The sequence below is a fragment of the Cynoglossus semilaevis genome, chromosome 5 (assembly GCF_000523025.1).
Source record: "Cynoglossus semilaevis isolate Cse_v1.0 chromosome 5, Cse_v1.0, whole genome shotgun sequence".
Classification (NCBI taxonomy): Eukaryota; Metazoa; Chordata; class Actinopteri; order Pleuronectiformes; family Cynoglossidae; genus Cynoglossus; species Cynoglossus semilaevis.
Window position 1 is genome coordinate 12,281,649 of NC_024311.1, and position 18,999 is coordinate 12,300,647.

The 18,999-nt window shown below is 38.9% G+C and overlaps 1 protein-coding gene across 1 annotated transcript in view; it reads left to right on the forward strand.

The window, feature by feature from the left end:
- The first annotated feature begins 656 nt into the window (after nucleotides 1-656).
- Nucleotides 657-18,999, forward strand: part of uacab (uveal autoantigen with coiled-coil domains and ankyrin repeats b) — a 27,180-nt gene continuing 8,837 nt past the window's right edge. The window contains exons 1-4 of the mRNA XM_008310557.3: nucleotides 657-889; nucleotides 13,218-13,348; nucleotides 17,296-17,384; nucleotides 18,379-18,443. Of these exons, the coding sequence (XP_008308779.1) occupies nucleotides 842-889; nucleotides 13,218-13,348; nucleotides 17,296-17,384; nucleotides 18,379-18,443 (333 nt within the window). The 5' untranslated portion in view covers nucleotides 657-841. The remainder of the gene's footprint in view (nucleotides 890-13,217; nucleotides 13,349-17,295; nucleotides 17,385-18,378; nucleotides 18,444-18,999) is intronic.

The following is an 18,999-nucleotide window of genomic DNA, read 5'->3' on the forward strand; positions in this document are numbered from 1 at the left end:
CCGACTGAACACCAGTGGCAGCTCCATGGTAACTCCATGGAAACACCATGGTAACGCTGTTGCAATCTGAACAGAGACAAAAGACAGAAACATTTAACAGGCTGGAAAGTCAGTAAGCTATGCATTGTAATGTAAAGAAGTGGACTTGGGTTGGAAAGGAACATAAGCTAATAAGCGTAATCTATCTATCTATCTATCTATCTATCTATCTATCTATCTATCTATCTATATCTCTCTATCTATCTGTCTGTCTATCTGTATGAACTATTGTGTACTATCTGATCATCTTCTGGTGAATAAAATTAGAAATAAATATATATTTTTTAACTTTTCATAATGGTGGCAAGAAGTACAATATATTAGTATTTTATTAATACAGTAACCCACAACTGCGTCTCAAATATTTCGAATCCATGTTTTATTAGCAAATATACGTGAAGGAAATGTCGTTATTTCGACCTTTCGACTGTATCCATGTTTTTACAGGTGCTTGTCTTCTTCAAGCAGGTAAAGTCTGAGAGGACGCCAGGTTTTCCTACCCTGCCCCAGTCAACGCCCCCGGCTTCTCTCAACAACACTTTACTAGGAAGTCCCGCCCTTTAATGTCGCTGATTGGTCTAAAAGCAAACATTCGCCGTACAAGGTGCTACTTGATTGGCTGAAGCGCCTGTCACTCAACGTGCCAATAAGCCTGCGGTAAGGCGTCAGGTGAAACTGGCTGCGTGAGGAAAAATAAGCAGATGAAAGTTTCTGTGGATTAACTTTCTTCAAAGTTTATGTGAAATATATGGACGTGTTCAACAAAAAAAAATTTTAACACCGAGGAGTGACGCCAAACAACATGAAGAGCCTGAGGTATCGGTTGAAAAAGCAAGAAGTTACTATCACAGTAAGTTTAACGTTTCTTTTGTTTTTGTAACCGTTGTGTTTTTGCCGGTATCTCCTCGTTTTCGCTGGGATTATTTGCTATTTTAAACAAAAGATAACAATGTCTGAAGTTGTCCTTAAATTCCGGTAGCTAAAGTTTTAAACTGTGACCAGAGTTGTCCACAATATCCACGTTAACCGCGGGCATGTTTCCCACGGTGGCTGTGGGTTCAGTGTGTTCCTCGCCTGTACATTAAGCACCTGCTTCTCTGTTAGATGTTGACAGCGTTTTCAAACTGAACTTATTTAACGTATATAGCCCAGCTTTCTGTGTTGTTTTGCTCTTCAAAAAGAAGGTAACTCTACAAAACAATGCGCCAACAGCCGGGAGTATCCGGTGGTTATCACCGAGGACACCCACTGTCTCGCTCAAAAACGCTGCGGGGCGTTTTTCCACGGATCGTCCTTTTGTGTCCTGTCAAAGACTTTGGCTCAAAACCTAAGTCCTCTTAATGCCACGGGAAAAAAAAGTGAAATGTTTGACATGGCGTGTCACTGAGTGGGTGTAGTAAGAAAATCACTGTACGGAGCACCTTTTTTAAAAAAAATTAAGATATATAAAAGTGGTTTTCTTAAAACAGATTATATAATTTGGAAGGCTAAGTCCAAAATCTCTAAGACAAATTGTAAAAATATATAATGTGTATATATATATTATCAACATTGTTGTTCAGACCAAAAAACCAAAAAGCCAGAAAGGCTTGGGATCTAAAAACATCTGGTAACACCAGGCCAAAGGCCTTCGTGTTTTAATTAAAATATTTTGAAGCATATGTGATTAATTCAAAACTCGACACTTCTGTCAGTGAGGTTTTGTGTCAGAGTATTTCAGAATTTAGTTGAATTATTCTTTTTTCACCAGGAAGGAACCTAGTTCCTTCAAAACATTTCTTTCAGTTATGGGAGAAACAAAAAAGAAGTGAGTCACACAAAAACATGTTGATTTATTTATGTTCATTATATTGATAACAGACTGAACCAGTCTGTTCAAATTCAATATTTCTATTCATTTTCAGTGTTTGACTGTTCAATAACTGTGAACCCTAACAAAGCCTCCTACTCTTTCCAATCAGACGGTTCCTTTTGGGGAAACTAATCAAAAGATATTGAATCTTTATTTATACAGAATCTACATTATTTAACACACCCCTCAAGCTAATGCTAAAAGATAAGCAGATTAAAAGGCTGAAATGAAGCCTACATTAGGAAGAATAATTTTCCTCCAAATTGTCTCCATGTCTGAAACTGTTAGGAACACAACAAACTAAATTAACCTCACTTGAGACTCTGATGTTTAATTATTTTTTTCAATCAAGTCTAGGCTTTGGAACTAATATGCGCTGAATTACAATTGTGCTCAGTGGAACATGTAGAACATAGCAGATGCAAACAGAAGAAATTCTAAGTCTTTGGAGCTTTTTGTGGCGAGATCCACTGTCAACGCTGTCAGCATTGATAATTGACTGACTCTTGTTATCCAGACTCAAAAACAAATGAACATAGAAATTCAGGGCCACGCAAACTGTTTTTTTTTTGCCCTCTGGCATTATCTGTACCATTGGTTTAGTCAGCTACAGCTACAGGAAGAGCTGCAGATGAAGTAAGGGCTTTGTTGAGGAAACAGGAATGACATTTACGTAGGTCTGATCATTGCAGAGCATTCCCACTGCATACCTCTGTGCATTACAGTCCAGCCTGACTGTTGTCTTAAGCTCCTTGGTAATTTGTTTTGAAAGACATTCTGTACCTTTGTTCTAATGCGTGCAGTAGTTATCATTCATTCCATACCATAACCGTCAGATCTATGAAGATTCTTAGTCATCCGTGAACTGAAGAAGCCTCTTGGATGAGAGGCGAAATGTCTTTACTTTGAGAAAATTTCACGTCCAGTTCCCTAACAGAACCTTTCAACCAGAACCATCAGATGTTCTTTCATGAACAAAGCTTTGATGATCACAAACATACACAAATGCATAAATTATTACTGGAAGCGCTGGCATTTGATTTAAAGCTTCATACATTATTGTTACTTTTTCTTACGCAGGTCTTGTATCTGCAGTTATTTTTTTATGAGAGCAATATCTCACCTATCAATCAACACATTTATTATTTCCAACGAAATAACAGAGTGGTCAGATCACAGAACAGGAAATGCTGTTTGAATTCCAGTCAGTGAATTTGAGTCAGAAACACTATCTTATTATACACTTACTCATGTCAGAAACACTATCTTATTATACACTTTTATTATACACATACACTTTTCTGGAATATTGTGCATGAATTAACCCTGGACTTTAGATTTAACACAGCAGCAGTAAAGTTATTTTTGGTGTGTTTATTTGCTGAAATTAACTTACCAATAACCAAAAGGCAGCTCTAAATTCATAATAGAATTTAACAAATCAGTGAAAGTCCTTTTTTAAGATATTTTACAGTAACTATGCAAAATTTCGCCGCTTTACCAGTTCGCTGAAAGGAAACTTTTTGTAAGTTCTACACAAAACCTTGTTTTTTTTCCCTTGCGAATGAAAAACCATATTTTTGGGGGGATTGAGTAATAAACCTTGAAGATATTCCTCTGTCAAGGGATTCAGTCAGCGTATCTGAAATACTGTGTGGAAAGCAATGTCGATATAAGCAGTGGAGTAGGACAAGTACAAGGGTTGTATGAAAAACACACAGATTTATGTGCCTTACTTAATTTTATATACACACTTTCACAAAGACGGGCTTACGTACAAATATGATATTCCTCCTGACAAATCTACAAATTTAGCTGGTTCTCAGACAGAGTAATGCAGTCAATGGTTGGCACATGAAGACGAAACCAAAAGAATTAGATTCGATTGTGAAGAGGTTCTTAAAGAGAAAGAGGATAGGCAAAGGTCCGCTGAGATAATTTCATCATTTGTATTCCGTCCTTGCAACTGCGTTAAAATTAAATTTAAGAGAAATTGGTGTGTGTGTAGCAGTAGTTAACGCGTCTCTGCCTTGGCTTCTGTGGAGTGTGCAGCAGGCGTTTTGTTTTTGTATTCGTAGTTAGAATACCAAGTCTTTTTCTGAATGTTAATTCATTGGGGTGTAAGAAGATATCAATACACTAAAATATTCTGATACTTTGTTTCATGAAACTTCAACTATATTTGCAACACGTCAATTTTCTTTAGGAACAATTAACATGCAAATATTTATGGCATTGTTTTTTTTATTTTGCTTTTATTTTTACTTCTCTAGTGATTACAAATGAAGACATTTGACCCGTGAAAGAAAGCTTGGGGACCGCTGCTCTAGAGCCTTCCCATGTGCTCAGTGGAACGTAAACAGACAGTCCTTACATGAAATGTCCTTGGTCAATACTTTTGTGCATGTATGATGTTTGTGTTCTCACATAACATCATTTGGCCTTCAAGTTTTTCCATCCTCAGAAACAGCCATTTAGCTCTGTGTTGGCCAAGGATGGAAACAGTTGTATGCAAGGCAAAAAATAAATAAAAAAAATATTCAGTGCCTGCCACCATAACTTACAAAAGTACAGATGAGACCAAGCAGCATTAAATTTGAAGTAGTAGTAAACCAGCTGAGTTCACAGACAAAAGTAGTGGATTAAAAAAAATCAATACTTGCATCAAATGAATAAATGTTCCACTCCTACACACCATCTGGTTGGAATAACTTGATGTTTTTTACCCAGCTTGCAGTTCTCTAACGTGTGTGTGTGTGGTGGGTGTGTTAGCCCCATTACTAGAAGGGGAGAGAGCACAGAGATTAGGGTCAGAAGATGGTGTAAAGATTTCACCACTAATTGTGATTGATGGGTTAATTTTTCATTGTCCATGAAGAAGTAGAATTACAAGTAAATTGTTTGAAAAAACTCTATTTCAAATACCGTTCTTCATCATCTTTATAGTTACTTTGTCTAAGACATAATAAGCAGATTGATGTTATTACCTTTGCACTTTCCTTTTTCACCTACTGAATAAACATCGATAACTCTTTCAGAACAGAACAGAACAGAACAGAACAGAACAGAACAGAACAGAACTCTTACTGCAAACCAGTGGTTCTTAATTACTACTCCCTCTTGGGGACAGAAATGTTTTCATGCCCCCCCCCTCACACCCCTGCAAATTGAAATACAATTGAGAACCTGATAACATGCATACTTTTATCTGTACAAACCACTAATTGAGTTGCTGCCACCTAGTGACTGGAGGCTTGTTATCATTCAAGCATTACAGCAGTGCTACACTTATGTCATGTATTTTAACTATAGTCATTTTAAAGATAAACAAACAAACTAAAAAAACCAAACGTAACAAATCCACATTGAATGTTTTTGCACATTGAACTGACTGAACGTGCACCATGCACTCCTCAATCGCATGATTTGAAACTTTCATATTTCAATATTGAATTTGCTTTAAGGACTTTCACTTTTGGATAGGGAGGCTTTGTTTTTCTGCTCCTTTATCTAAATGAGTCACACCCAGTCTTTCTCTTCTTACCTTCCCCCACTAGACGTGAGCCGAGAAGATGAAATGTAGGGCCTCCCTCCCATTAGAGTGGTGTTATTTTACAAAACAGAGTGTAGGGCTGGGCATTGTTGATGGTGGTGTGGCAGGATAGAGGAGCCAAATGCTGCTGGAATGTATTGTTTGTGAGCGAAATCTACTCTGATTTCAAGGCTGCAACTTGACAAAAGAAGGACACGGACGGCTACGTGACGCATGAAGGTCTAAAAATGACCGTTGTCATCATCATCTCTGTTTTCTGTTGAAAAGAAAGATGGTGAATCCAAAGTATGAGCATATGCAACTTGACAAAAGAAGGACACGGACGACCACTGTCATCATCATCTCTATTTTCTGTTGAAAAGAAACATATAGACAACATATAGTAGACTGGACCCCGGCGATATTCTTACAATAAATATCATACTCCCTCATCTCCTGCCACTGAATCCTTTGGAGACTAATGGGTGTTGTGAGGGCAGTGGGGAAGCGTTGACAAATGGGAACGGAACCAGCAAACCAGGGATCTTGCTGTAAGACAAGAGCACTAACCTCCTCTGCCACCTTGCTTTATTTGTAACAGTATATTTCACAAATGTATATATATTTTTCTACCAATGGCTAAGGATATGACATGGGTTTGGATGCCAACTTGCATGTAAAAAAATTAAAAAATCTATAATGTTTTTCTGGTTTGATCATTCACTTGTTCGTCTGTCGGATGTTAAATGAAAAACTAGGGGTGCGACGATTGATCAACTAATTTCTTTATATGAAACTGATCTTATCTACCTCCGTAAAGGTCTGAAAGTCAGCCAACTTTATAAAGGCTTTAGTTCTTGGTCATTAAAAGTTAGAATAATTGCCGTAATGATGATCTTATGTGCCATGTAATAATGTGTGTATATAGCTAAGTACCAGGAGCCTTGATCAAACTTCAGGTAATGTAAGATGAGTTGTAGTGGGCTTTTAAGCTGTACTTGCACAGAGTCACAGCCTCACTTCTTTGTTGACCTGCCTTGAGGACTGTGCAGTGACGGCCCCTCAGGTCTCCTGAGATGTTTCAAGTGCTTTTAACACTTAAAACAGTAGCCATAGGAAATAAAAAAACTGAACAGAAATCTAATGGCGCTTTTAAATCATTGGCACGTTTCTTCTCCTTCTACTTTGAGTTATTCCCTTTGGATGTAGTCACACAGGGTCTCAGTCTCCATCTTCTTACTACTCTATTCTCTATATCCTTAACAAGCCTAACCAGCTGAACTCTGCCTTCGTCTCTTTGTGTGGCTAATTGTACACATCCTTCTTCTTATTGTACACCATTTCATATCACTCATAAACCTTGACCTTTGCCTTGGCTTCTCCTCTCTAGACTGTAAGTGTTCCTGTCTACATATCTTATCTCCCTGACTACCACTTTCTCTGACTTGTTTCCACCTTTACTCTACACACAACCATCCAGTGCTGCTCAGCTTCACTCTTTACAAACCATAGTCTGTTAAAATTAGCATGGGACATAAGCATTTGTGTATCCCTAGATTGTAGCGCCCCCTCACCTGTGCAAAGGTTGCTGTAAAGAGTCGTAATGCCAACATTGTGTTTTTATAAAAAAAAAATTAAATAGACAGTTTTCTTCTTTTTGTAACTTGAAAACTTAAATTACTTGTTGCTCCTCAAAAATCCTACAGAGCTGAGCTAATTTCCTGTAAGTGCTTAGTCACCTTTGTGTCACAGTAAAGAATGTGTGGAGCATTCAGCTCGTCAGTGGATCAAGTCTCTACCTGTCTTGTAACCAACTGCCTTTTATCTACTGCCATGGGAGTCGAGTGTTGGCTTCAGGGACTTGATTACTATCTTGGAATGTTTATAGCACTTTCATTTCATATAAACACTCCCTTATTATCACTGCAGATCAGGTCGAGGGCGTTTTTGAATGTGAATCACCTGATTGTTTTAAATTAAATAAATCAATTATTTTATTTGTTTTTTGGCAGAAAAACCCAACTTCAACCCAGTTTTGTGTCTTTAAGAAACAATTGTATATAATATTGAATAAGATTCAGTTCTTGTTGAGTAAAAAGGTAAAAAAAAAAATTCTGTTTGCCCTCCCTCCGTGTGAAGACTTGTAAACGCTGGCCAAACGTGGTGAGTGTATGTGCCCAAGTAGCAGCATGCCCTGTTAGCTTCTTAGTTAACCAAATACATGCAGGTTGGACTAGCCGCTGCTGCATGATGTTGTGTGTGTGTGTTTTTTTAACTTCGTTAAGCAAAACGAAGATTCAGATATGGCTGTTGTTTCTCTGGTACAGGTACAGACCCAGAGTCCATACTAGTATTGGTACTGGTTGTTACTTATTTTAAATGTAAGAGACCTGTTCATCCAGTGAGTAGAAAAAATGATAACAACCCATTTTATTAATAATAGATTTGAATCAAAGTAAATGTTTGTCATGTTAGTGCTGGGCAGGTTGTCCCATGTTTTTTCTGAAAAATATTCTTGGTTCTAATCATTGCTGTGTGTTCGGTTTAAGATACACACTAACTTTATCGAGCCACTTGAAGTTTAATATTTGTGATTTAGTATCAGGAAGGTCAAGATTTTTTCTTAGCTTGAAAATAGTTAAAACATAACATCATATCAGCCTCACACATAATGTTCAAACATATGAACACAGCTGTATATTTCAGCTCCTATTATGTTTTCTATTGTTTTTGAATACATATTTAAATAAAATAAGTCTTGGTACAGTGTGTTATTGAGCTGGTTTCACAGCATCAAAATGTATTTCAAGGATTAATTTGGAGTCAATGATTGACCCAAAGTAATAATTCAACTTTAAATTTTCACAGTACTATGGTCCCAGCTCTGTTTGTTAAAAACCAAGGCCCAATTATAGGGGCAGAGTCACTTTCGTTTTGAACAAACCAACTTCCAATCACTGTTGTTTGCATCATTTGCTCAGTCATGACATATTCTAGTCATAAGTCTGTTCTTTTGTAAATAAATTTATATCAGTAATTTGACTATAAATTATGTAAAAGTTATAGTTTTCACACAGTTTGCTCTTTTAGGTTTAGTTCACTTGTATTCACAAATAAATCCAAGAGCAACTTCACTGAACATGTAATGGACTAAATGTTTGTAATATTTTTTTGACTTCCTATTTTGCTAATTTGTTCCACGTTTTTGAATATATATCATTTTAAGGGATAGGTAATCTACAGCTGGTAGACATGTCCCTAATCTTTAATGCTTATAAAAAAAGATAAAAACAAGAAAATACAGTAAAGAATGAAACAAAGACAAAAAAAAAGAGGAAAAAAAGAAAATTAAAGCAACCAGAACACAAACAATTGATGTAATAGCTAATAAGTCAGCATGACACGGAACGAAAAACCACGTGTTCTTCCATTAGAATGGTTGTGTTAAAATTTCAGAACCAAAGCTTTGCCTCCAGCACTTAACAGACTGATTTATTCTGTTTGACAAAATGTTCTTGTTAAAAGCATTCTTTTTACTAATTTCCCTAGTTGACCACCAGAGTGTGCATCTGTTTGTCCTGCTCGCAACCACCAGAGTGTGCATCTGTTTGTCCTCGCTGGTCAAACTCTGCCCAGTGAGTGGCCCCGTGTTAAGCAGCCCCTCAGATGTTTCATCAGTGTCTCATGCACATACCATAAAAAGTGTCTTTTTTCTCAAGACACCTGGCTGAAGCCATCACTGTGGCCTTGGCTTTTAATGGAAAGAGCAGCTCCTTTGTAATCAGTGGATGTTGCCCATCGTGACAGATTCACTGTTTTAACCTAATTAATTTTCCACATATTCATTTATTCTCATGTATTCTACTCTATTCTTCAGCGCGGTCTTCACGTACACATCATATACTTGTGACTTACTACACTGGTGTGTTGAAGACGTGCTCCCTATAACATTATATCACTGGGAATCAAACAGACAACCACACCTGACCAAAATTACAAAACTAGCTGGTTACCCTTCACCTTCTGTTGTAAACACTTGCTCTAAACAGATACTCTGACATCACTGTTTGGTTGAGCAGCAAGTCGCACAATTTCAGCCTGTGCTTAAGTTCCTCATTAACACTGACACAGTTTTGGCCTTTCACTACCAGGGTATATTTCACCTGCAAATCACTTGTCACTGAGACATTTACACTGCGTGCAGCTATTTGATCTAACGTCAGAAGCAGGTATGTTTGAGTGCTAATGATAAAAATACACGCAGATGACGAATCACATGCTCGACTGGCTTCATAAACTGCAGGAACGTCAAGATTTTGCGGTAAGGGTTTTGATTGGTGTAGGTATCAGATACACAGATGTTTTTTTCCAACTCTTAGAACTGTCAAATAATTCATGCAACATGACATGCTGGTGTTTTCCAAAAGAACGTTTTCTTCTTGGTGATACCTCTCTATTCAGGTAATAATTGAGTAAAAGCTTGGTTAAATTAATTTATCCGTAATTAGGAGTCCTCCTTCAGATTTTTAACCAGAACTAAGTCTTTGTGTTAGAGAGCTCTTAAATAACTAGGCTCTCAGAATATTTTAATTTTTAATCTCCATAATTACAGGTTAGCTGTGGATGAATCACGATAATTGCAGAATCCAACACACAAATAATAGCAGGTATTTGCGTGCATTTTGATATGTGACTAATACAAACTATGACATTTATAATATGGAAAATGTCAAGGAAAATATGCAAAACTATATCTATACATTTGGCTCCAAAGAGACACACTCACATTGTAAATCTTGACGGTGGCGTAGAGCGTGTCAAAACGTCAGTGAAGCCGTCCCTTTGAACACAACTATCGCATGACATATTGGTGTACAGCTTTATGTTTTGGTCCTCCATCCCTCTGTAAACACATGACCAGCTGGATATTTTCTGCTGATGATTTCATGGGTGAGGACATCGGAGACGGATCAGTCTGTCTGCCCAGGAGCTTACAGAGGCACGAAACTGAGGTGCTTGAAAGTCATGCAGCTTGTAAAAAGTGACGGAAAACCTCAACCAAAAGTGGCAAGAGTGTAAAGCTCTTACTCATCCTCCAGAATAGTCTGTGCAGACAGGTAGTACCCTGGCACAACCAGTGTTAACTGATGTTTTGTCCTAAAAGGTCACTGCGTTTAAATAGAAATTAGGTAAGGTAAGGTAATGCCTGCGTGCCTGCTACTTAATTCATTCATCATCATCATCATCATCAGGTTTATTATTGCTGATTATTTCTCTTCTAATATATTGGATACATCAGAGTACACACGTCTCTTTGCATGATTTTGCTTCTAAATGGAACTAAAATTATCAGGTCACATTCTGCATCAACGTCAGCTTGTACTCACAGAATGCTTATGCAATATTTTCGTTTTTATTTTCGAGTGTCAGTGAAAAATACCCAAAGAAACTCCAGAGTTATGCCACAAGGTGGCAGAAGTGGTTAGCCTCTTACTGCAAGAAGATGAGAAGAAGTTTGCCGGTTCACTATCCTGGCCTTCCAGAGAGCCTGTGACATCAATGCAGTTTTAAAATGTGAAGTTTTTCAGTCTCCTTTCAAAGGATTCTTCAAACAATAACAAAACAAGTCCATGTAAGAACAACTCGGTTCTATTCCACTTACGTCTCCAAAATTAGCTTATGCATGAACAAATTGGTAATACACACACGCTCCCTGACACCCTTGTCAGATATTTACTCGAGCAAGTATGCTGTATGGCCTTGTGCCATTTTGGCGCCTTTGTCTCTATGCTGGGATGAGCAGCTTTTGTAAGTGGATACCTACTCCTTCATGTGACATGTCATGCGGAGGAGGACTTTTTGCATGTTTGCGGATATCATCGCCGCTCTGTTAACGCCAGTCTGGCAGCAGATTGTAACACAAGCCCGCAAAGAGCTGATGCAGTATGTAAATTAAACGGCTACCTCTCTGTACCTCAGCCATTCCCCTGAGTGTCGTCTCGGTGGCTGTTTGCCTCAGATATTTTTACCCTGTAAATGAAAGTGGTGCTTTTACAGTGTTTACTGTGTGGTCATAGGTGTAAGTGAAGAGGCAGTCTGGTAGTTTACGGTGTGGCTGCGGTCTTAGACAGCTGCTTGTAAAAGGGATGACATCTAACCTTGCCACCTTGCAGTTAGGATCAGGGGGCTTTGGGGCCACCCTATTCTCTTTTAGATGGATGAGCTCCCCCCTGCAGTGTGCTGTGAGGGTCACTGCCATAACTACCTCAAATGTGCAAACCATAATCCCCCTCTGACATTAATATTTTCAGCTGGGGGGTAAACAGGGAGCATGGTTGGAGGGAGCGAGGTCTTCTTGGCTGGCCTTGTTTCACGCTGGCAGCGGTGATAGACACTATCACCATTACTCATGCTGCAGGAATGTCCAGAATGTATTCTTAGCCCCTGTCTTCCTATCAGTCACTACAGAAAGGTTGGACGGTCAAAAAATAAAGAGGTAACCAGTCTGCAGGACTGTCTCCACCACTGCTGTTTACCCGGGAGGAGGTGATATTTAAAACCTGCGAGAGCTCACATATTTACCCCAGTGAGCCCGACTGACCTTGCCATTTGGTGGAGTGAAGACGTTGGAGATAAGTGATAGAGGAGACAGTTGAGCTTTTCTGTTGTCGTTTGAGCTGCAACCACTGTTCACGACTTTTAAGGAAGAAAACCTCAATAGAAGAAGAATATCCCGACAGAAGACCACTGAATTACCAGGAGGGCTTAAGGATAAAGGCGAGGAGAAAGCGGAAGAAACTTGGGGGGTGGGAGAAGTAAGCCAGGCTGAGCTGATTTTTACTCCAGAGGAGGAGTTGCAGTTGCCGGCCAGGGCAGGTCCCGGGGCTGGCAGGGCTGGCCCTTCTGCTTCTCCACCTCTACTCCTCCCTCCTTTTAGTCCTTTTTTGCTTCCCTTTTATACCATAATTTAGACTGCTGCGCAGTGAGCAACACAGGAATGCTTAGACATTCCTGCCAACTAAACTCTACAAGTGAGGGGAACTTCAGAGGCTGAGCCTTTAATAAGAGGACCTCCACCGCAGTGCAGATTGTCCCATTTCTTTTTCTTTTTTCTTTTCTTTAATTCTACTTTCTGTACACTCACTGGCTGAGTGTTCTACAAAAGCCTGGATTTTGTTTTTATACACCCTCATTTTCTTCATTTTCTCATTTTGGTGCTTTTTTTGTAAACCGGAACCCTGGCATCCTTTTCAGTTGCACGGTGCAAGGACCAGCTCCACTCTCCCAAGATGAGCCGCTGGCTGAAATGCACTTCCATGCACTTTGTAGGTATTCATTGTTGGCAGTGTCAATGACAAACAAAAGGATACCTTAGCATTCAGATGCATTCTTTGTTGTAATGCTTTTAGCACATTGTGGGTTGGTTTTATTCATCAAAATGAAAATGCACTGTGATGTGTATAGTTGTAAACAGGCTTAAATTCATGTTATTGTCAGAATACAATGCTTCACTGCAGGCAATTATGGATAATTCTGGAACTGGAACATTCTTGGCACATTCTGAATGTCTGTAATTGTCCTTCAAAAATGAAAAAATGATGTCACTATTTGGAGGTTGTTGTTCTTGTTTGGGATTTACATCTCATCAAATACTTTATTTAAAACAATCAGAAAACCAGTATTGTTACTTAATATTTAAATGTTAGTTTTGGTCTTTTTTTCTGTTTGCCATGTTTGTTTTGGGAAATACTTTCTGTTTCATAGTGGTTTCTAACAGTTTCTTTTCTCTGTCAGAACACAGACTGGAACAAGTATGACGACCGGCTGATGAAAGCTGTTGAACGTGGTGAAGTGGACAAGGTCTCTGCTGTTCTTAACAAGAAGGGCATCATCCCCACCAAGCTTGATGTGGAAGGACGATCTGCGTGAGTAACTGCATACCTACACCTTAAACCAGGGGGCGTCAAACTCATTTTGGTTCAGTGGCCGCAGCCTGATTAGCTGTCAAGTGGGCCAGACCATTGCAATCATAATCTAATTAACTATAAATAACAATAAGTCATTTTTCCCCTTTGTTTTAATGCAAAGTATATTTATATTCAGCAGTTAATGAAATATAATTTTACAAAAATTAAATCTAGAACATGAAGTTTTTGTGTTTTTTTTTTTTTTTTTTTTTTTTAAAATTCAGCGGGCCGTATGTTTGACAACCATGCCTTAAACTGTCCATGGCAACATAAAACACAAAAAAAATCACCACCTGGCAGGCTCATTCTTTCTGAACCAAAGCTTACCACTTTACAGAACAAGGGTATTCTTACTGATTTAAAACACCCAGCTCAGATGTCCTTTTACAATGTGGACACCAAGTCTCAAGTCCACTATCTAATTTTGCTGGTCCGGTCTGGTTTAGCAAATTGTTGCGGTAAACCTTGACTCAGCTTGTCTGCGAACATTGGCAATGGACTTGCATATTGTCATGTCTGCTTTGTATCCTGACATTTCTCTTTTCCATAGTCATGGGCTGGAGGTCAGTTTGGGAGTTTATGCTAAGAATGTTGGAGGCCACTGAAGGCCTCGCCACAGAGGCCGAAGATTGTTTATGTAGTCCTCACAGGAAATGACTCCCTGCAAATCCAGATCAGATTCACTGTGGTGCCTGCAACACTAACTGATACTTTTAGAACCAGCTGCGGACCATCCTCCAGATCAGATGACTCCTACAAGAACCATAATTTTAATGTTGTAGCATTTTAATGTGGGCTCTAAGGGGGGAGGAGTACTAAATTTACATCCTCTACGGAGTTACATTAGAAGGAGAGGGTGAGGTTGTTCACCCAAAGAAACACCACTGGAATACTGGAAGACTCCAGCATCCAATCAGAGTTTTTGTCAGAGATAATTTTACTGTTTGTAATAATTCATCTGAAACAACAGCGCACGTTCAAGCTAAGCTCTTAGATTTCCTAACATTCGCCTGAGATTTTTGTCATTTTCCTTTTTTATTTACTAAAGTTTGACTAAGGCTGGAAGACATAACAAGCAAATAGTAACTTCATATCCAAAGTGCAGTGTGTTCTGAGCAGTTGGTAGATTATCTTGTTCCATTGTTCCATCACAAAATAATTATTTTATCCCCAACAGACAATACAAGCAGATGTCTGAACCTATGTCAGAGCCTTGAAAAAGGAAACATAATTACAAATGATTTGTCTTTTGTTTTTTTTCAAGAGCATGAAGTAGACATCAGCCTTGAAAAAGGAAACATAATTACAACTGATTTGTCTTTTGTTTTTTTTCACGTTTTTTTAAGAGCATGAAGTAGACATTATCAGTAGATTGGTCCTGGCAGTTTTATAAGTATCATTTATAAAACTGACGCAAATCACCTTTAAAAAAATCAGCTAAAATCATCATTTAAATTCATAAACCTCCTTCAGAAAATAATTACTTGAATAAGTCAGTGAACAGTCTTGGACTTTTGTCCCATGGGCTTCCATTTAAACTTCCATTTAATCTTTTTGCAAACCAAATAATATATTAAACATGGTTACATTGATTTCTTTGTTTTATTGTACTAAAAAAAACTAAATCTACACATCAGTCCAAAATCATCAAATTGTCTTCTCTTGACATGCATGGTAAAGGGTTCACACATTTGCCCTGGGAACAGCAGTACTAACTCAGCAAGTCTGCTTATAGTACTGTGGGCCACACACAGGACAACATGTGTCTGGCATACCGGTCTCTGCAAAACCAGCAGAGGAATGTCAGAGGCTGATCCCCTCAATCACAGATCTCCATTGGGAAACTAATTACTGACTGTAACGTGCAGTGCATGTTTATCATTTAATTTACCCCTAGATTAGCCTGGCGTTGTTCAGCTAATGAAATCAAGCCTCAGTGTTCTGTTGAGGCTTCCAGCTGAGTAAATGGCTTTAGATGTGGCCTGCAGCTAAGTCAGTCCACCAATCACACCTGCTCACTGTGTGCTGTTGGGAAAGTTTGCTGACAAGGCAGAAAACTTCTGAGCAAGAGTCGGACACTGAGCGAAGACACTTGCACGTGCACTGTTGTTCCTAAGGCCATTGACTTAGCCCTGCAGTTTCCTTTATGGAGGTGTAATTATCAACCTCTAAACTGGAAGAAATACTGTAGTCTGATATGGGTCACAGGGTAAAGAAAACATCTACGCACCATTACTTTTCCTCAGTACCTTAGTACTTCACCAGAAAGCAGGCCAGTAACATTATCACTAACATTAAAAGTTCACATTAGCCTAAAACAGCCAGTCCCAGTGTCTTCACACAGAAACTTTACAGCGTAAACGACTGTAAACATGAATACGGACTGAACTGAGGTCGAGTTACGTCTGCAGGTCCTGACCCACATTTGATTCAGCTGTTTATGTCTTTACTTCTTTGGCGGCCGTGGAGTCTTGAGACAGTGGATCTCACAGCATAGGTGGCGCTGTTTTTTATATAAAATACTGAGTCAGACCACAATATAAGTCAAACCGTTACTCACACTGTTGTATCCTAACGTTTAGGTATTAGCTACCAGCATGCAGTACAGTCTCTGGTCTTCCCTCCCTACATACTACCTAAATATAGTACATAGAGTGTTCACTGACAACACCGGTGTTTTCCAAAGTGGGAGGTGTGGAGCTAATGAAGGATGGGTCCAGCAAAACAAATGGATTATTCTTCTGTATTTGTGTTAAAATGGGAAAAACTGATTTGTTATTGTGTTTCCTGTGCAGAGCTGCAGTGAAGGGTTGAAGGCATAGTTGTAAATGTGTCTACATAGGGGTGTGGTGGCTAAACCTCAGGCCTACGTAACACCAGGGGACGGTGCAGAGAATGTTTGGGAAATATTGAACTATACTGTTTTAGCTGAATGTTGCTGAAGGACTCAGTGTAATGTAGCGTCCAGTGAAGCTTAATGTCCTTCATGAAGTGCTAATACAGGCCCAGTGTGACCCCATGCACCACGTCCATCAGTGAGAGTAGAGTTCTAATTATAATTAAAACCTTTTAATTATTTTGCTCTTTTTTTTTCTGCCCTGGAGAATCTTAAAGTTATAGGTTATTGATCTGCCTGGATTTCAAACAGCTTGGTCCTGCTCCGTGTCTGCTGTTATGGCTGACAGGTCAGGACCTGCTCCTGCTCCAAAAAGAAGCAGGATCTCATGGCCATCAACGCTGCTTTTAATACCCACGCCAGCGTTGAGGTGACAGCCTAGCTGTCTCCTTGGCAGATACTTTGGGTTTAGTGTTTTAACAGGTTCATGTGACTAGATGGGCGACAGACTGGGATAGATTTACACACAAGTGCTGCACAAAACATGGTGGTCAGAGGCGTCAGTGCTACTGCAGGTTAAACCAGAGAAGGGAAGTGGGAGGATTTCCAGCCAAAAAGAAATGACGATGAAAGACTTGTTGGAAAAACCCTTGCAATGAAACCTGCTGTAGTGCACTGTTAAATTTAAAACTGGATAAATAATAAAAATCCAGATTGTAATATTATACACTGACTCACCGTATTTTATTATTATTACAAAAGCATCTAAAGTATGTAAGTTGTTTTATATATTTGCATAAAAGCTACATCATCAATCATCAGCAAAATGTTTGTTTTTATCACAATATGCAAAATAATGTCTTAACATTAGGAAAAGGCAAAGACTACTTTGGTGGAACCCATTATCCTGCAACTTTAATTTTTTTTCTTGCAAGAAACATTTGAACACTTCCAGTAATGATGTGCATGTATAGTTTATTTCCCACCTACTCCTGCCTGTCTTTTTTAAATGTATTTAAATGTTTAAATTTAAATGTGTTTAATTTGGCATCTGTCCCTTGTTTTCCAGCTTTCACCTGGCTGCCACACGAGGACATCTGGACTGTCTCAATCTGCTGCTGGGACACGGTGCTGATGTCACTGCGACTGATGCCACAGGTGAGCTCAGGCTGAATCACTGCACTGTCACGTTTTCAAGGATTAACATCACAATACTGTACACATTTATTTATCATTAATATTCATTAAACGAGCTTAAAACACATTTTCAACTATGTTTGTGTCTCTTAGAATATAGGTCATACATAATTTCCTTTGAAAATAAACAACATTTCCTGCCCTCAGGCCTCCTAATAGGTGCAAAGTGTTCATCATATTTTCACATTTTCAATTAACCCTAATGTGGGTCCTCAAACCATGTGAGGCTGCAAACACATAAGAGGGAAAATTGGTGTCATTATCAACCTTTCTATGAATCTATGGCTTGAAGTGTTTCTTTCAAGCAAATGTGTTGTTTTCTTTCAGCCACGGCAGAATGAATGAGTAATCCTCGCACACAGATTTCATCCTGTTTTTAGAGACATTATAAATATCGAGGAGAAGAAAGATAACAAACAGGAAGAGGAAAAAACCTAAACGTCTGAGTGTGTTTTCGTTGTTGTTGTTTTTTTGGTCAGTTAAAGCCAAGTCAGTACTTGTGGACCTGGTCTTCTTTCCATGAATCATTGATTTAGTTCAACGACTGATTTTCTACATTTTCTTCTTCTCCTTCCTCCTTATCGTTCCTTCTTTTCCTTCTTCCGTTCTTGGACTCGTCCACTGTTTCCCTTCTTCACTGTCTCTTTGTTTTCCTTCATCAACTTCTTCAGACAGGTACCAAATATTGCCAACGGCACATTAGCAATATATACAGCAGCAAATGTTAGTGCTGGACTATGTAGATGAAAATAATTGGGAACCATGTGTAGAAAATATCCTCAGGCTGAACACAGTTCTGCTGCAGACGCTCCAATTAGGAGCACACACACGTGTATACTTAGATTGTTGCAACAGTTCTGATCTGGACAATATTGACATGTTGTCCTCACTCTTCTACAAAGAGATGTATCTTGATGAGACAAACTGAAATCATTGTTTTGTTTTTTCCTTGAAGGTAAAAATGCTCTCCATTTGGCCTCAAGAAATGGACATTCACTGTGTGTGCAGAAACTCCTCCAGGTAAATCAAACAAATCTTAATTTATGCAGTTGTACATCATGTCCCGGAGTTTGACAAGCTGAGACAAGAGTCAGAGTCAAGTCAGCAGTGGGTGTAATGAAAAAGCACTCAGTGTGGGAAGAAAAACTGTAAATATATATATATATAGGTTTGTAAGTTTGTCTGTTTGCTGATGGCAGTGGTTCCCAAAATGGGGACCTGGAGCTGTTGCAGGGACGAAGGGGGAGGAGCTCAGCAAGGCCCGTTCATTTTCAATATCAATATTTTGAAATAAAATTTTCCTGATTTCTAATTTTGTTTCCCTCGTTCGACGTTTAACAAAACAAACGCAGTGACAACAACACAGGATCCTTTAGTTCTCGGTTCTGGAGGTTTGTTTATCTGTTTGGCTCAGTTCACTTCTCCAGTCGGTTCTTCTCTCTCTGCTCCTGTAGCTAAACAGCTCTGGCAGCTGCCTGCTCCCCGGTTTTGGCCAACAGTAGCCCCAGTTTGAGTCACCGTGGCTCACCAGAGGATTTATGTGTTTACAATGAGAGGGCACCTTCTGTAATATTTT